This window comes from Triturus cristatus, chromosome 3_1 (assembly GCF_964204655.1).
Source record: "Triturus cristatus chromosome 3_1, aTriCri1.1, whole genome shotgun sequence".
In the NCBI taxonomy this organism is placed as follows: Eukaryota; Metazoa; Chordata; class Amphibia; order Caudata; family Salamandridae; genus Triturus; species Triturus cristatus.
This window is the reverse complement of record NC_140583.1, coordinates 328360275-328378486: the sequence shown is the minus strand read 5'-3', so window position 1 is coordinate 328378486 and position 18212 is coordinate 328360275. Positions and strand designations below refer to the sequence as shown.

The following is an 18212-nucleotide window of genomic DNA, read 5'->3' as shown; positions in this document are numbered from 1 at the left end:
AACAAAAGAGTTAAGAGCAACTAAAATATATTTATAATTGTTTATGTAGATGATATCAATAACCCCCTTCAAATAGTTTTGATGCTTATATGAGCATGGCGGGCTGTGGCTTCATTATTGTACAAGGTGTAATTAACTTTCAATTGGTGCATTGTAAGACATATTTCTTTAAAATAAATCAATGGCTAACAGTGGCTCTGTTAGAGCAAGGTTAGCATCGCAGGTTTTCCAGCAGTGGCAGAAGCGAGTGCATCTTTTACTTCCCTAATCAGCTCCCTCCAACTTTCTCTTTAGGATTGTAACAATTTCAAATCCCCGGTATGGAAACTGTTAGTATGTATGCCCCCAAATAATCTCAAAGTGTGTGTACAGTGGTTAGAAAAAGAAAGTATACCCTCTTAAAGTGGTTTTAAATATTAAGACATATTTGACATTCATATAGTCCTCTGCGAGGCAATAATTCGATAAAAAAATCCAACCTCATGTGACACGTAACACACACAAATTTCTCTTTGTCATCATTTATTAAAATAAAAGAACCAACACTTAGAAATCTTGTGTGAAAGGTTAGCGCAGTCCTAATACGTCCATATCAGTTATGAAGGTAATCAAGCACTGCTAAAAGAGTCTACAGACTTACTCGATCATCAAGAAGTATTTCAAATCAGACACTGGTCTGGATAATTCAGGTTAAGGGTAGTAAAAGACAGGTAAGCCAAAAGATATCCGTGTCTGTTTCAGAGAAACAAATGTTGCAGCTCATCAGTCTGAGAAGTATTCCAAAGAAATTTGCAGCAATTTGAAGTCTATCTTTCCTCAGTCAGAAAAACTATTTACAAATGTAGAAAGTTCAAGTAGGTCACCCATCTACCCAGGAATTGAGGTCTAACAAATTTACCCCAAGATCAGATCGTACAATGTTCCTAGATATTACTAAAAAAAAAAATTACTTCATCAAGGGATCTATAGACCTCATTCAATAAAATAAATATTAAACTTCATATTTCTACCATCATAAAAAAACTGAGCAAGTAGGGCTTATTAGAAATGTTAGACTGGCCAAACCCCTTTCTCTTCAAAAAGAATACTGCTGCATGATTAGGTTTGCAAAACAGAACCAGAGTCACTAGACATCTGGAATGAAGTCCTTTAGCCAGATGAGACCAAAGTGGAGTTGTCTGGCTGTCATGCTCAAAGACATGTTTGGTGAAAATCTACCAGTGGGTATCACCACTGTAGCCTATATAAGTCATTAAGTGTGTTGGCGGAGGAGGGATGACATGGGGCTTCTTTCAATTCAATTGATCCACAAATTCACATTACATAACAGAACTTTAATGTCTCACAGTCACTGAGTCCACTGTGAATTCCTCTCTGTACCAGTGCATTTTAGAGAAATTCTGTTTCATAAATAATGACAAATGAATTACTCACGCCAGGTTACATTTGACTACTGTTAAGGCATGCTGAAGTCCAGATCAGGGATGAGAAGTTCAGGCCTGTGTTAATATGTTAATCAACAGAACTCTAAAAGTTTGTATTTTACTTTTCATATCACTCTTGACTTAACTGGGAAAGGATCATGGGATTATGTTGTATTAATGTTCCTAATGACATATCTGGATCAATGTTAGTTTGTTATCTAGTTAAGGCTACCACTTAACAGCTGATTACGACCATTCTTCTCACAGCAGAGTCTGCTGCAGCATTACCTCTGGAGTGAGTGGCACTCTAGAATGTCAGCATACACTCTAGAGGTAATGCTGCAGTGGCGACACTCTGGTGTGCCCATATCTGCTGCCTATGCAAAAAGAGCTGATTCTTTTGAAATCATCCCACTCATTCTCAAACCTATTTGCTTTTATTTGTCATCCCTTTGAATCTTTAAAATGTTCTGCTGCCAATATTTATTATACACAGAATCCCTGGACAAAGAAAGCTGAGTATGAAACTGTGAGGGTAGGTACCTGTTGGTTGGCTTTCTATAGGGATAACGCTAAAACTTGCCTTGCTGTTAACTGAGCAGTGGTGTCACCAAGGGTTTTTGTATATTTTGGAAGGGGTTCAAACTCAGTACCCTCGAGATTTCCCTCCTCCAGTGCTCAAGCAAAAGCTTATTTGTGCTTTGTGCTAACAACCGGAGGTGCTGACCTGTCTGTATAAAGTATGGTAAGATATGCATCTAAAACTAATATGGGTGGCGTTCTTGCTCCTGCCTGTTGGTACTGGGAAAAGCTCGTGATTCCCAAGTCATTGCTGGCATTGATATTGTATACCGAATGCACCCGGCTTTGCAGGCCGTGGCATCCAATGACGTTGTGAAGTTGTAAACTTTGGAATTTGAAATGTTCACTTTCATTGCAGCCTCCACCGTATGTGCTGCTGACACTACAATGATCTTGTTTTTACTGAGCTGCATATCTCTTCTTTATTAAAGATATAGTAATTAATATCCCGAGAAAGAGACAGTTTAAAATGCAATTTTACCTTTCCAGAAATGTTCTAGCGCAATAATGGTAAACATACTGTCCTCACAAAGGTGCTCCAGAAAATCATCATTTAAAAATATACATCATCAATATAAGAAAGCCATTCTTTATCCTCTTGTAAGAACTCCTGAATACTTGGGCTAACTATCTATTTGTATAGCCCCTAAGGTAAACGTGTAGAAAATACTGACAAATATTGTGCTGCAAAAGTAATACATTGGCCAAAGACACCATCACTGATGGCAAGGGTTGTTTTATATTTTTTGACGCATAAGATTTGTTAGAAGTCCAACATCATGTGCATTTTGCTAGGTATACGATCTATTATGGCTAGTGAGATTTCTATAGTCCTGTACTAATCTATATGTATTTCTGGATTGAGCTACAGAAAAATTGAAGTATTTATTGAAGAATGCAAAGGCACTACTTGAGTTTTATAATCAGTGTACAAATTACAAAGACATTGCCTTATCTTATGCACCACTTAATAAACCCCTCCTTTCTGACATCAATAATGGCATCATCAGGACTCCACTAATGACATTCCAGCTAACATACCCATAACATAAAAACTAGAGTCTGCTCAAATGCCACAAGGGTGTGGGTTGTGTGGCGGAGATGGTGTGGGTGTGGAGATGGTGCATAGCTGGGGCCATCTCCTCCACCCACCTGCCCGCTTTAAACCCAGCTGTGCATTAGCATTCTGACATCATGTGTGACATATGTAATTACACAATGTGTCCATCACCAAGCCAACCTCATTCACACACTACATCTGCACTGTGGGGAATGCAGATTGGTCCTTTGATCAGGGGACGCCCTCCAACGACCCTCAGAAGAGATATCTTCAGCATTAGCAAAGCCTTGTAAAAAACTAGGATGGTTGCAGTATCAGTTTGTCCCTTGTTGGGACCAATGTATGGGGTAGGGTGGCAGTTCCAGCCTCGGCCTCCCTCACGTGTGGTGTTTTAATTAAATATTATCATGCAGCAACCCAGTTAGGGCGCTTATGACTATCAGGTAGTGCACCCCGTCAGGTACGCCAGATTCCAACCACAAAGTTGGAAGCATGAACATGTCCAGCTGTTTCAACTTGTTATTTCTTTGATACTGATTACCTGGAGGTGCCAACTCGTCGGGCTGAGCCTGTTGTTTACGCAACTCTCTTTCTTCCAACAGTAGGTGGCAAAAAGCCACAGCCACGGGATGAGTGTGGTAGAAGTCCACGCGCAGCATTCCAACCCATGTGCAGTAACCTAAGGATAGGCAGAAAACGTGTCCAAATTTAACACAAAATGCATATCACTATTAAAGCATTCCTCCTTTCCAAGCCTAATTTGTCATGATAGACTTTGGCAGGAACACAACTATCAACACAAGGCTTAATTCACACTCCAAACTCTCCAAAGTCTCTTGTTTTTTTCATGATTTGTCAGAGTTTAAGAAAATCTTATGGTCCACTTATTAAACTACTTTATCTACTAGATTGTAGTTAGACCAATTATTTTTGCAAAGCGCCCAAAGCTAACCTTAATAAATGAAACTGCGATCCCACTGATGGGACAAGGATTTAATGAAAAGAAACTTGCTCAAATCAACCTCTCGTTAACATGTGCTAACAAGTAGGAATAGAGATTTTGAAAGAAAATGAACACACATACACCATTCATACATGAGGGAAAAGGCTTTCTGCATGCTTAAATAACAAAGGATAATTTGCTACGTAACTGAAATCCCGCTTGAAACCGAAAATCGCTTTGCGTATGTGTGAACCCGTCCTGCGTAAGTAACCACATGAGTAACCCATGTGAGACTAAAACTCTCACACAGGCGCAAAGAGTTGCTAACTGTAGGTGTCGAAGTACTTCATGCCTGGCATATGCTTGCCTGAATCTTAAAATAAGTTTTTCTCTGCTAACGCTTTGCTTAACAAAGAAGAAAATAACATGGAATAGAGTAGAAGGGGGAGGTAAACAGTGATAACAACATATTTGAGAAATTAACATCAGTTTATGATTCTTTCGTTAATAGTGAACGTTGTGGGCCTGATATGCTAAACTGAAAGAAAAGATGGCAGGTGAAACATAACACAAGTTGAGTCTGCACATTGGAGTCCTGGAATGACCTGCTGACCGGGACATTGATCGTCTGCCAAGACCCAAGGATGAGTGCTTGGGAAAAGATCCTCAACTGAACAAATTATATACAAATTGTATCTATCTAGTTTGTAAGATGTATGTGAAAAGGAAGTGTCATGAGAATTAAATAAATAAGTGGGAAGAGTTTACTAAACAAAGAATTAGTTAAGAAGTTTGGGATGACGGCATGAGGTGATGACAACTCCCCTGCCTCAATCACAGTTCAGGATTCACAGACATTTGCAACCGTGAGGGTAGGACAGGCAAAATTAAAGGGTATTATTTCAGCGACTTAAGATCAAGATATAGAGCTGCTGCTGTTGCTGCTGCTAAGAAGAGTCATTGATGCTGAGTGAGGAGTAGGCGAGAACTGCTACTGAGAAGAACAGACTGGGAAGATTCAATACTGTAAGAAAGCCTAATTAGAGTGAAGATTTGCGGAAGAATATCGAGGAGGGAGAGAGTGTAAGAGAGGGATGTGCTCCGGTGCGTCGGGTTCCAGAGAAGTGTAGTAAGTATAAACCTATCCTGCACCTGTCCTACAGTCTTAGTCTCCTGACTTTATCAGGTGACCCCCAATAACCCTTCTGGCCAGGGGTTGGGTTTCCCATTCCAGTATTAGGTAAATAGAATTCTGTTGTGAATAAAAATGTTCATTGCAACGTATGAGATACTATGTCCTTTTGTCTCTTCATCTATCACTCCTAATGCGTTGAAATTGTTGAATGCATTTGTGTATGTTGTTTGATAAATGAATTTTTCTCTCCCATGAAAGTTGATGGAGTTTGCACTGTAAATCTATACAAATGAGCGTTCATTTTGATTGAATTATTAGATAAATCCATTGAATCTTACCTGGAGTCTGTGATTATTTTTTCTGTGAAGTTAGAGGATAAATTAATGAATTTGTTAAATATCACCATCAACTACTCGACTAATGGTCCATTGACCAAAGGAAGAGTGTTGATCTGTGAAGATTAGTTAGGCATAGACTAATTCAGATCAAAGAAAAGAAAACTTTACCCCCAGCAAAACAGTCAGGAAATCTAAATGTGTATATGGGCCCATTGTAAGTGATACGTTGATGTGTGAAAAGTTTATCCTGGCCTTTCGATGGATCAGTTTTTTTGGTAGCAGAGTGATGGTTATTATCGATTAGTTTGGTGATTAATGATCCTTGATTATTGTTATGAAAAATTGACTATATGTTTTAGCATAAAGAGTTAGTGTTGAATTTTATATTGTCTGGAAGCACAGGTACAGAGATACCTGGGAATCCCGGGAACGCAATTTGGAAGAGTGTGGTAAATGGAAATCACACTGCAGAAGGTTACTCATCTGTTGCCGTAATACTGAGAAGCAACGGAGGGCTGGCAGTATTACAGTAGGGACTATATCGTACAAAAGTAGAGTGTGATTGATAGCAGAGGGCCCGCCTGTGAAACTTTGGTCTTACCCGAAGGAGGAGTATCCCTAGAGGAGTAACAGGTCCTCCCAGAGCTTGAGTGAAGAGTAAAGAGGGGTTTTTACTCGTAGTAACAGGAAGGAAATTTCTCTTTGTACCGAGTGAAGAAACTATCTTGTTTTAGTGGAGCAGACAGAGTAGCGCTGTTTTTACGTTGTTACTAACAAAAATTTTATAACGAAAGACGAAAACATATATTGTTCTATTACCTTGTGAAGGGAGGGTCAGTAGCAGGAGCTGTACTAACGTCACAAAGAGGCGCGCTGTCATTGGTCAGACAAGATGGTGTGTTGAAAGGCCTGATTGGTCAATAGATCGGCAAAGTGTTGGTATTGGGCGAAGACAAAAATACGTAGTGAATCCTGATTGGGTTGTTGGTGTGAGTCACGCAGGCATTGGACGAGTGTGGAATAATAGGTTTAGTGAAATTTCAAAGAGTTTTTCAATTTAGACGAGTGAATAAAATAAGTTGATTAATAAGATTAAGAATTTCTCTAAGAAGGACAAGCGCATAATAACTAGGGATGGAATTCTTATGCCACCTCCTAATACATCGGCTTCCTATATGATGATGGAAAGGTGATATCATACGTGTGTATGGTTGGAAAATTGGGTGGAGTGAACAAAAGATGATGGTGTTTTAGCTTTTCCAGAACATGGTACCTTTAATGTAAGAGTTGTTCAAAATTTGAGAAACAGGATGAATTCATTGAAACCAAATCCTAGGTTAACACAGTATGAGGCTTTGGAAGAACGGGAAGTTGAGGCATTTGAGCGCTAGAAATATAGAGGAGGTATGTGTTATATCCTGACTATATTGTAGTTTATGTCATCCATTGCTCCACCAGTGGAATCTTGTAAGGATGATGTAACATGGAATGCTGGTGTATGAAAACCACAGTTGGATAAGGGCTGAGCACCATGCTGGCTGCTCCAGGTGGGGCTGTATTACTCCTGGACTATTGATCTACAATAAATACTCCTAAAACATCTCAACCAGCCTGGAGTGATTACTACAATTTTATGGTGACGAGTTGAAGCAAATAATTTGGGTGTGCTACCTCTGAGGCCTTCAATTTCAAGTCTGGAGTACCTACTCTCAAGCTAAAGCAACTCCTCTGTCTACAGCTGCACTAACTCAACTACTGGCACACATCAGCCCCACCAGTGACCTCCCATCGGTCGCCCTCTACGCAACAGTGCCAGTTCCAGTCTCTACGCAGCCCAAGTCTTTGCCTGCTGTTCCTACAGCATCCCAAAAGGTCTGTTCTTGCTGTCCCTACAGTGTTTCAAGAACTCTGTCCCTACACTCACTTTCTACTGCCTGTCTCCGCTGCTTAGAGAGCGCTTACTTGGGGGAGTGCCTGGGCAGTCATCAAGAGAGATTTCTGCGGTTCTGATCTGGTCCTGCTGTTCCTAGAACCTCTCAACATACAAGCAGCTAGCACCAAATACAACTGGACATACTGCAACTCTGTGAACATCTGTACACATCAAGGCCTGCACTAGCTTGAAAAATCAGGGAGAATCGCGGCGCTAGGAGCATGGTGCAGCCATGCCTACTCCTCGACTATGAATCTTTTCATGGATCTGTGTTCAAGGGTTTTATGGTGTATGCAGCACTTGTCTGATTGTTCTGCGTTCAACTTTACCTCGGCAGAGACCAACACTGAACTTTCCCAGTGTCCTTGTTAAGGCAAGTTTTTGTCCATGATTATTTTGCGGTGTTGAGACTCTAACTGTGTTACCTTTCAAAATTGGCCCACGCGCATCTTACCGTCTTCTAGGTATCGTGCGGAGCCACTCATGAACTCTTCATGACGTCTTTCAAAATATCGCTCGAGCCTCCACTGTGCGCACGCACACAGCACGTGCACTCTCACCTGTGCGCTCTTTTAGGTCGCGTGCAGTCTCTTCTCTGTGCTGCCTCACGTCATTTAGAGAACTTTGACCGATACGCTTTCTCATCAACTGTGATACCTTTTTGCTGTTTGGGAGCATGCTCATGCCGTGAACCATCCAGCATGCTGTGATCCAACGTACTGCCATTTTGTAGTTGGCGGAGTATGCCGCTATGCCATCCACGCATACCCTGAGTGCGCGACGTTTCCTAGGAAGTTCAAAGAGGTCTAACATGGACGTCGTGTCAAGATGGGAAGATTCCGAGTGAGAGATTGTTTTGTTTTTAGAGCGTATGAATTATCTTGTTTTGAGTGAATGCGCCTCTATCACCAAAGAATATTGCAGCGTAGTGTTTCTTTCAATGAAACCTCTTTCGAGTCTACTACGTGGGATTATCATCGTTTGGACTGTCTCGTCTTTGAATGAGATGGCACCATTTGAACTGTCATGTCGTTTGTGCCATCAGAGTGTATGATGGTTTTCTCAGGTACTGTTTTTAAGTTAGCAGTTTTCGGGATGAAGCCACATGAAATGGAACCTTCACAGAGATCACAGATTTAATTTGAGGGATAATTATTCATGTTTCAAATTTTCCACAACTTGTTACTGTCTGGGCAATACTAGTATTTAGTCTGGACCTGTACTGCACGTTTTTCATGCATGCTCATATGGTGGGATGTTATCCTCAAATTGTGTCTTCACAGTTACACATGTTATTGGCCTGATTTCCTTACGCTAGGTCTGTGTACTTATCGTTTTTGCCTTTACCTGAGGCTTTACTCTAATTACACAGTTAACTGACACAGTGCACATTATCTTTACCTCATAGGGTGTAGTCTCTTCTGTATGGTGCACTATATTTTTAGTGTTGTACGGTGCACAATGTTTTTACCTTCACACAGTGCACAATGTCTAGGTTTCAGTCCTGGGTTACGTTTAAATTTTACTCTACATAGGGTGTCTAAGGTTTTGTTTATGGGTTCTTTGCCCATTTGTTACAGTGCACAATGTTTATACCTCTTCATGAGGTGTTTCACGTGGGTTGTATTCCTGCTACTCTAGTGCACAACATTTACCACTCCTAGAGGTATGTCTCTTTTGTTTCAGTGCACCCTTCTCAAGGTTAACACGTTGTGAGGCTGCTGTTCCGCACATACATGCACATTTCTTGACCTCCCTGCGAGGTGTGTTTTTGGTTTTTTTCCCTCTTTCATGTGCATATCAATAGACCTCCAGTTGATGTATATCTCACGGTCTTACACCTTCACCACTGAGTGCAACACTATGTATAGACCTCTCTTGTGGTTGCCTCTGCACCTTCATATTGTTACCTATATGGGTGTATAGTTTGGTTCTTGTCCATTAACTATAGTGCATTGGTTCACGTTACACTGGGAGTTTTCCACTCAACTTTGTTTTCACTTTCATTCTCAACAATGTAGCCCAGTACTGCTTTTTACTCAAATGTTTATTATATTATGGAGAAGTATGAGTTATATATTGTATTTCTATTCTTCTCTGTCTTCTTGTTTCATCATGCTCTGACCTACCTCTGTGCACATCTGTCTGGCCAATGGCTGTGCAGGTGGTAGTCATTGGTGATTTTTCCTTCTATTCTTTTCTTGTTCTTCTTTTGTTTATTTATAGAAATGAGGATGGTTTTTGGATTGTGTTTATCTTTTTCCTCAGTTTCTTAGTTATTTTCTTCCTCTCTATCTCTGCCCTGTTTCTTCCTGTACTCTTCCTTTTTTTTACGTTCATCTAGTTTTTACGTCTGATTTTACTTTTCTCTTTTCTGTTTGGAAGAAAAGAGAATATGTTATATCCTAACTATATTGTATTTTATGTCGTCCATTGCTCCACCAGCGGAACCTTGTAAGGATGATGTAACATGGAATGTTGGTGTATGAAAACCACAGTTGGATAAGGGCTGAGGACCATGCTGGCTGCTCCTGGTGGAGCTGTATTACTCCTGTACTATTGATCTACAATTAATACTCCTAAAACATCTCAACCAGTCTGGAGTGATTACTACAGTATGAGAATCAATACAGGATTTTTGCCTAGATACCCATTTGACACTTGAGGAGCTCAGATGAGAAGATGGAGAAGGGCTGTAGTAACCAAGGGTTTATATCTCGTATTATTGGCTGAGGATCTAGAAGGGAGTAAATGCAAGGAGAAAACAAAATATATGGGTACGACAGGGATAGGGTGTAATGAGTCTGATGATGAGTTTTTAGAGGACATCTTGATAAAGAGACCTCTGCCCTTTTCAGGAAAGTGCTCAAGATACCACTCCAAGTGCCCGCATGATGGGAACTCCATTGGTTCCACAAGTCCTATATGATCCAACAGTTATTCGAGCATCGCAAGAGAAAGAAAGGGATGCATTGAACAAAACCAATGAGGAGATGATTCTGAAGATAAATCAGTTGGGCTTAAATGCGGAAGCACTGACAGTACCAGTAACAATTGGTCCTGTGATTCCATTGTATGGAGACAAACGAGGTACACCAAAATCCCAAACGGCAGTATCTTCACAGAATAGGGCCAAATATGAGTTAGTTATGATAGACGATCAAATTAGTGAGTGTGAGTCGAGTGTTTCACTGATAGATCTCCCAAATATTGAGGCTGTGACAGAAACCCCATAGAGAATCTCGACTACAATTGTGAAAAGAAAAAAACCAACTGTCCCACCAGTGGCAGGGGATTCCACTGGATTTTCTCCTGAAGATCTAGAGGAATGGGTGAAAGGATTAGAAAAGAAGAAAACAAAAAATATAGATGTAAGTAAGTTAAGGGTGGATTTGGAAGTAATGATCATTGGGACAATAGGTCTTGATAGATTGGGTTCCTATGAAGATGAAGAGTTGTTATTTCTATGTAAGAGTATAACCTGTAGGGCAAATAATTTGCATAAGAAAATAGCGGAAGTGGCATTAGAATTTGGAATAAATATAGAAAAATCAAAAGTACTGCAGAAGCATTATATAGCAGAATTTACTGAAAAAGATTTAGAAAGCTTGAATGCGTCAGGAAGGAGATTGCAAATAAAGGAATTGATACGCCTTTTGAAGAAATGGGGAGATGTAGATCGTTGGAGAAGTAGATGGACTAAGAAAAGAGAGGAGGCGATTGCTAAGGAGTTATCTGCATTTCCGATGAGAGAAGTGGAACATGTTGAAAAGATGTGTCCAATGAGAGAAGTTCCAGGTGGTGGATATGTTCATGTTCCATGGTGCAGACAGGATATTTTGTCTTTTACAAATGACTTCCAGAGGTTGAGATAGAAACCTGTTGAATGGTACAAACAGGTGGAGAGATTTGTTAAGGTATCAAAGGTTTTGTTAAAAGATTTGGATGGTTTATTTGATATAGTGGTACTGACAGATATGTGGACGGAATGTAAGATTACAGTTGATTGGCCAACCGAAGATTATCCCAGAGATGCGAGAACAGGAGCACCTTCAGAGGAAGTAATGAAAAAGTACAATCAGGGGATTACTTTTCTGAAAGGGAAATTCCCCCAAAGGAAACAGATTGGGTTAAAATAGACAGACCAACTCAAGAACCTAAAGAGTCAGTGCATGCATATAACGAAAGGTTACTGCAGGTAAACAGTATAGTGGATTTGAGAACATCGGTGATAAAGATATTTATTTATTTTATTTTATTTCAGATTTATTATGCGCATGGCTGCCTCAGCGACGAGGCGTCCCAGCGCGACCAAGGACCAAAAACGAGAGCCTAGGAAAGAGACAGAGTGATTAGACAGCAGAGGTAGGAAAAATCCATGTCTTCAAGGCCTTGCGAAATGTGAAATGATTCGGAATAATTCTGATAGGAGTCGGGAGCGAGTTCCAGCGTTTCGCCGCCATACAGCGGAAGGAGCGCCCCCCGGCCCTCGCTCTCCAGACTCGAGGAATACAAACCAGAGCAAGGTCAGCGGATCGCAGCGAACGCCTAGGAACATAGGGCTCCAGCAGATGGGATAGCCCCGATGGAGCCTGCCGTGACAAGATCTTATGTGAAATACACAGCGCCTTGAACTGAATACGCTTGACAACCGGCAGCCAGTGGAGTTTGGGGAGAACGTGCGCCACTGAGCAAGATCTAGGCAATGCTACCAGAATCCGGGCTGCCGCGTTCTGAACCCTCTGCAGGCGCATAATACTAGCCTTGTTAGCGCCCAAATAGAGGGAATTTCGTAGTTCAATCTTGACAGAACGGACACCTGGACAATGGTCTGGCGCACCATGGGAGGGAAGAACCCGAGCAAAGGTTTTAGGCCACGCAGGAGCCCGAAACAGACCCCCGCAACGGCTTTCGTTTGTTTATCGAAAGTCAAGCCATTATCAAACCACACGCCCAGATTTTTTACAGTCTCCTTAGGGGGTGGGGCGGGTTTGAGGCGGTCCGGCCAACATTGCTCAGACCATAGATCCCGGTCCTTCCTAAACAACAGAATCTCCGATTTACTGGCATTTAGCTGTAAACAGTTTGCTGCCATCCAATCGGAGATCACCAGAAGATCTTCCCTTAACTTGTCCAAATTGATGTTGCATTTCTTCGAGAAAGCTATCACCAATTGGGTGTCGTTAGCATACGACACCATGGACAACCTCCTACCCTTAGCCACCTCCGCCAGGGGGCTGACATATAGATTGAACAAAAGTGGGCTTAGTATGGAGCCCTGTGGCACCCCCTGATGCAACGCAAACTCCTGAGAGGAGAAAGGTGGTACTAAGAACTGAAAAGACCTCTCCTCTAGAAATCCAAGCCAAAGCCGAATCCCTGATCCTAATGTCCTGTAGGCGTTTGAGAAGTATCTTATGGGACACGGTGTCAAACGCGGCACTTGGGTCCATAAGGACCAAGGCAGCAGAGTCTCCTGCATCCAAACTGCCCCTAATGGCTTCTGACACGACCAATAGCACTGACTTGGTACTGTGCCTAGGACGGAAGCCATGTTGTGATGGATCAAGGAGGGCATACTGCTCGATGAATTTAGACAGAGTGGAGTTCACATGTGATTCCACCACCTTAGCCAAGAAAGGCAGCTGGGAAATGGGCTGATAATTACCATTGGGACATTTTGTATATAGATCTGTCTACGGATTAAGATCAGAAATAAGTCAGATGATTCAGCAGCATATGCTTTGTTGGCAAACCAAGCCAATCGATGACATTCTGAAGTATGCAAAATACTGCAGTGAAGACATTGATGCAAAGCATAAAAAGTTGAAGGAGAAAATAATGTGGGCACAAGTGAAGATGGCAGAGAGCCATGAAGCAAATTCAAGTTCCCAGATTGATAATCAGATGAACGGACCGAATCAGAGTGGTCAAAATGTGAATGTGAATGAAAGTAAAGGAAAAGGAAGAATGAGTAGAGAAGAAGTGAGAAAGAAATATCCTTGTTATGGGTGTGGAAAGCTTGGACATTGGAAAAATGAGTGTAGAAACCTTCAACAGAATAATGGGGAAAATCAGATTTTAAATCCACAGATGCAGAATGGGGTGGTTGTGAACTAACAGCAACAGCAGCAGATAGTTACTCCTCAGTTACAAGTGCCTCAAGCCCATTTGCCCAGCAATGTGAATGCTCAGGTGCAGAGATACAGTGTGAACACCGGATTCCGAGGAGAAAGTGGTAATAATACACAGACCGTTCAACAGTTTTGGATGCAGAGTGATGCGGATGAATTGAGAATGGCACAATGACGTTGCCTGAGGGGGGAGGAGGAGTGCGTGCTTGGCAGATCCTTGGTGGTAGATCAGTCAGGTCCATTTATTGATGGGAAAGTCAAGGGCAATGATATCACATTCCTAGTGGACACTGGTGCTACCCGTTCTACTGTGAGAACAGCAGAAATCCCAAACCTACCCCTCTCGGGAGAAACTATCCAAGTTGTAGGAGTTTCAAATAAGCAGATTCGGACATCGATCACGAAACCAAGGGGAGTGAATATTGGAAATTTCAAAGAATTGCATCGATTTGTGGTATGTGATTTGATTCCAGTAAATCTATTAGGTCGGGACTTATTGTGCAAAATGAATTGCACCATCTTTTGTACGCCTGATGGTGTAGCCTTCCAAACACAGGATGAGGACATAGCATTTAAAATGATGCTAGCTAAACAGGGAACAGAAGTGGATGAGATGTTTTCACTTCTTACTGAAAGAGACTGGCCTGATGAGCTGAGCAATACAGTGAGGTCAGATGTATTCGATTTTACAGGGAAAGAAATTGGTCTAATGACTGAGGTAGACCCTGTCACAGTTATGGTAAAAGAAGGTGCAATATATCCAAACACCCCACAATATAAAATGAGCCCTGAAGAGAAAGCAGGAGTAGCCCAAGTAATTGATCAGATGATTGAACAAGGAATCTTAAAAGAAATATTAGGCAGTCCTTGTAATTCGCCAATCATGGGACTTAAGAAGCCTAGTGGACAATATAGATTAGTACAAGATTTTAGGAAAATCAATAAATTAGTGATAACTTGTTGTCCTGTAGTACCAAACCCAGCAGTGATTCTTTATCAGATACCATGGGATGCTCATTGGTATACAGTGATTGATTTGTGTCACGCATTCTTCTCAATTCCACTGCACCCGAATAGCCAATATCTTTTTGCTTTCTGGTTTGAGGACCGTGTTTTGGCATGGTGCCGAGTTCCTCAAGGGTACTCAGAAAGTCAGTCAATATTCAATCAAATTTTGAAAAAGTGGGTAGAGACGTTGATGATCCCAGGGAATTCAGATTTGGTTCAGTACATTGATGACCTATTGGTGGCATCAAAGACAAGAGAAGCCTGTGTCACTCACACAATAGCTTTACTGAACCATTTGGCAGAAGGAGAACACAAGGTGTCCCCAGACAAATTACAATTTCGTAAACAAGAAGTTCAAAATCTTGGACATAAGATAGAAATGGGAGTCAGAAAAGTGACACCAGAAAGAATAAAAGTGATTCAACAAATCAGTATGCCTAAAACTAAGAAAGAAGTGTGAATGTTTTTGGGAGTGGTTGGATATTGTCGACAAGGGATAAGTGGATTTTCATTACTGGCGAACCCTTTAATAAGGTTGACACGAAAATAGATGACAGATCCAATTGAGTAGGATGATGAAAGTGACGAGGCATTCATAAAACTGAAAAGTTGTTTGTGTCAGGTGTTAGGAATGCCACACTACACAAAAGAATTAGCATTATTTTGCTGTGAAAGAGAAGGGTGTGCACTCTCAGTGTTAACCCAGAGACATGGATTGTCTGGACGTCCCGTAGCATACTTTTCTGCTACACTTGACCCAGTGGCTGCAGCATTACCTGGCTGTTTAAAAGCAGTAGCTGCTACTTGTGTAAGCTTGGAGCAAAGTGAATCAATTGTGATGGGACATCCCTTCAAAGTGTATGTACCACATTCAGTTGAGATCCTTTTAACAAGGACTCGTACTCAACATTTGATCCCTAGTCGGCTGACTAAATATGAAAGTGTAATCTTGGGTGCTGAGAACGTAAGTGTAATAAGATTTACCATGGTGAATACAGCAACTTTGTTGCCTGATTTTTATTGTGAAGAGGTGAAAGTGGATCATTATTGTCTGGATGTGACAGAGATGTGTACCAAGCCCAGGCTTCACCTCCTTGATGCTCCCCTAAAGAATCAGATTTTGTACTGTTTGTTGATAGGTCATGTTTGAGAAGAGAAAATGGAGAACTGATGTCCGGTTATGCTGTATGTACTGTGTCAGGTATTATTGAAGCTTCATGTCTAAGAGTAGTTAAGTCCGCCCAAATTGCTGAGTTGTTTGCATTGACGCAGGCATGCAAAGTTGGAAAAAAATTTAGACCATATTTACGGACAGTCAATATGGATTCAGGGTAGTACATGATTTTAGTCAGTTGTGGCTACAAAGGGGATTTCAAACTTCTTCAGGATCTCTTATACAAAATGGCAAATATGTTAAGGAAGCACTACAATTGGCAAAAGAAATTCCAGTGGTCAAATGTGCTGCACATAAGTCAGGAAATGATTATATGACAATGGGTAATCGGTACGCAGACCAAGTGGCCCAATTTTGTGCAAGCAATACAAGGTCTTTGAACAGAGGGATGGAAAAGGAAGTTACCAATTTTTTCTTTTGAAACATGGGATGAAGTTAGACAATTACAGGATGAGGCAGACATGAAAGAGGAGGAATGATGGATCAAAACAGGCTGCACAAGAAGGGCTGATGATGAAGTATGTGTGGGTCCAGATGGTAGAGCAATAATGCCAGATAGCTTGTTGTCACAAATGGCTAGGGTGTATCATGGGGTTGCACACGTTGAGAGGGATCTCATGATCAGAAAGTTCAGACAAATGTGGTTTAATCCAAAGTTCAGGATAGTTGCAGAGAGCCTCTGCCAACGGTGCTTGACTTGCCAATTGCAAAACCCAGGATGGAAAACTGTGGTTAGTTGCGATAAAATTGGGAAAGCAGAAGGACTATTCACAAGATTGCAACTAGACGTCATCAAGATGCCGATAGTAAAACAGAGAGAAGGAGGGTCCACAGGGGAATATTTAACGGCCTACAGAGATACCTTCCCAAATGACTATGAAAACACTCAATTGTCTCGAGGTCAGCACTATTACTTGGTGCCTACTGGCATCCTACACTACTCACCAGTTTCTAAACATAACTAAACAAATAAAGCCTTATGGTGGGCAACCCATAAGGGTTAAAGGAGTCCCATCACTCACCAATTGGTGACGTGCTTCATTATCTGGGTTCTCCTCCCGGCTGTAAACCCTGGTACAGCCGAGGGCTACAACCCCTTCACTGTGAGGGAGGAGCTCTGGGATGTTTTATAGGAACTCCTAGGATATACTAAAATCCAAGGTATGATGAGCTGAGATGTTTTATAGAGTGGTGGGGGCAGTGCAAAATAATGAAGTAAAACTGGCTCCAAAGAGAAAATATATTTATTATGTATCTCTTAGTGTCAGGGTTAAAAACAGTGCTACGGCAGTTTTGAAAAAATAAACTGCTACTGTCTAGTTTAGAGGGTCGGTCTACATGTTTCAGCTATAATTGACCTAAAGAGTGTCTAGCCTTCCTAAGGACGTAACATATAAGCTACTGCGTAAAAGTGCAAAGAATATGGAATATCAGTGTAGAAAGTAAATGATAAAGTATAACATATCACACCAATCGTTTTGTTCCTTGGTACATCACCCGCAATGTACGGGTAAAAAACCTCACCTCACCTGGCCACTGCTCAGGACGTGAGGCACCGCTCTATCCGTCGGTACCCCGGGCTTCTCTGAGCCATGAACGGAGGTAGCTTATATGTTAGGTCCTGAGGAAGGCTAGACACTCTTTAGGTCAATTATAGCTGAAACATGTAGACCGACCCTATAAACTAGACAGTAGCAGTTTATTTTTTCAAAACTGGGAAAAGATCCTCAACTGAAGAAATGATATATAAATTGTATATATCTAGTTTGTGAGATGCATGTGAAAAGGAAGTGTCATGAGAATTGAATATATTAAGAAAAGTTTACTAAACAAAGAATTATTTAAGAAGTTTGGGATGACCGCATGAAGTGATGACAATTTCCCTGCCCCAGCCCAATCACAGTTCAGGATTCACTGACATTTGCAACCTTTGAGGGTGGGACATGCAAATTTAAAGGGGTTAATTTGAGCAATTTAAGGTTAAGATATAGAGCTGCTGCTAAGAAGAGTCGTTGATGCTGAGTGAGGAGTAGGCGAGAACTGCTACTGAGAAGAACAGACTGGGAAGATTCAGTACTGAAAGACAGCCTGATTAGATTGAAGATTTGCGGAAGAATATCGAGGAGGGAGAGTGTGTAAGAGAGGGATGTGCTCCGGTGCGTCGGGTTCTAGAGAAGTGTAGAAAGTATAAACCTATCCTGCACTTGTCCTACAGTCTTTGTCTCCTGACTTTATCAGGTGACCCCCACTAACCCTTCTGGCCAGGAGTTTGGTTTCCCATTCCACTATTAGGTAAATAGAATGCTGTCGTGAATTTAAATTTTCATTGCGAGAAATGCGCATGCGTGGGCGTCCGCACATGTGCATTTGTCAGAAGAAATTAGAAACGAGGAAGAGGGAGCCCCGGAGACGCAGCGCTTAAGGTAAGTCTCTTTACTTTAATTTATTTTACATTGCCGATATGATTTAAAAGGAGGGCGG

General features: G+C 41.4%; 1 protein-coding gene across 1 annotated transcript in view; it reads right to left on the bottom strand.

The window, feature by feature from the left end:
* The window catches only part of LOC146860197 (stimulated by retinoic acid gene 6 protein-like), a 425550-nt gene that overhangs the window by 10193 nt on the left and 397145 nt on the right, over positions 1 to 18212 (bottom strand). Inside the window, exon 17 of the mRNA XM_085646323.1 lies at positions 3608 to 3745. Coding sequence (XP_085502449.1) covers positions 3608 to 3745 — 138 coding nt within the window. The remainder of the gene's footprint in view (positions 1 to 3607; positions 3746 to 18212) is intronic.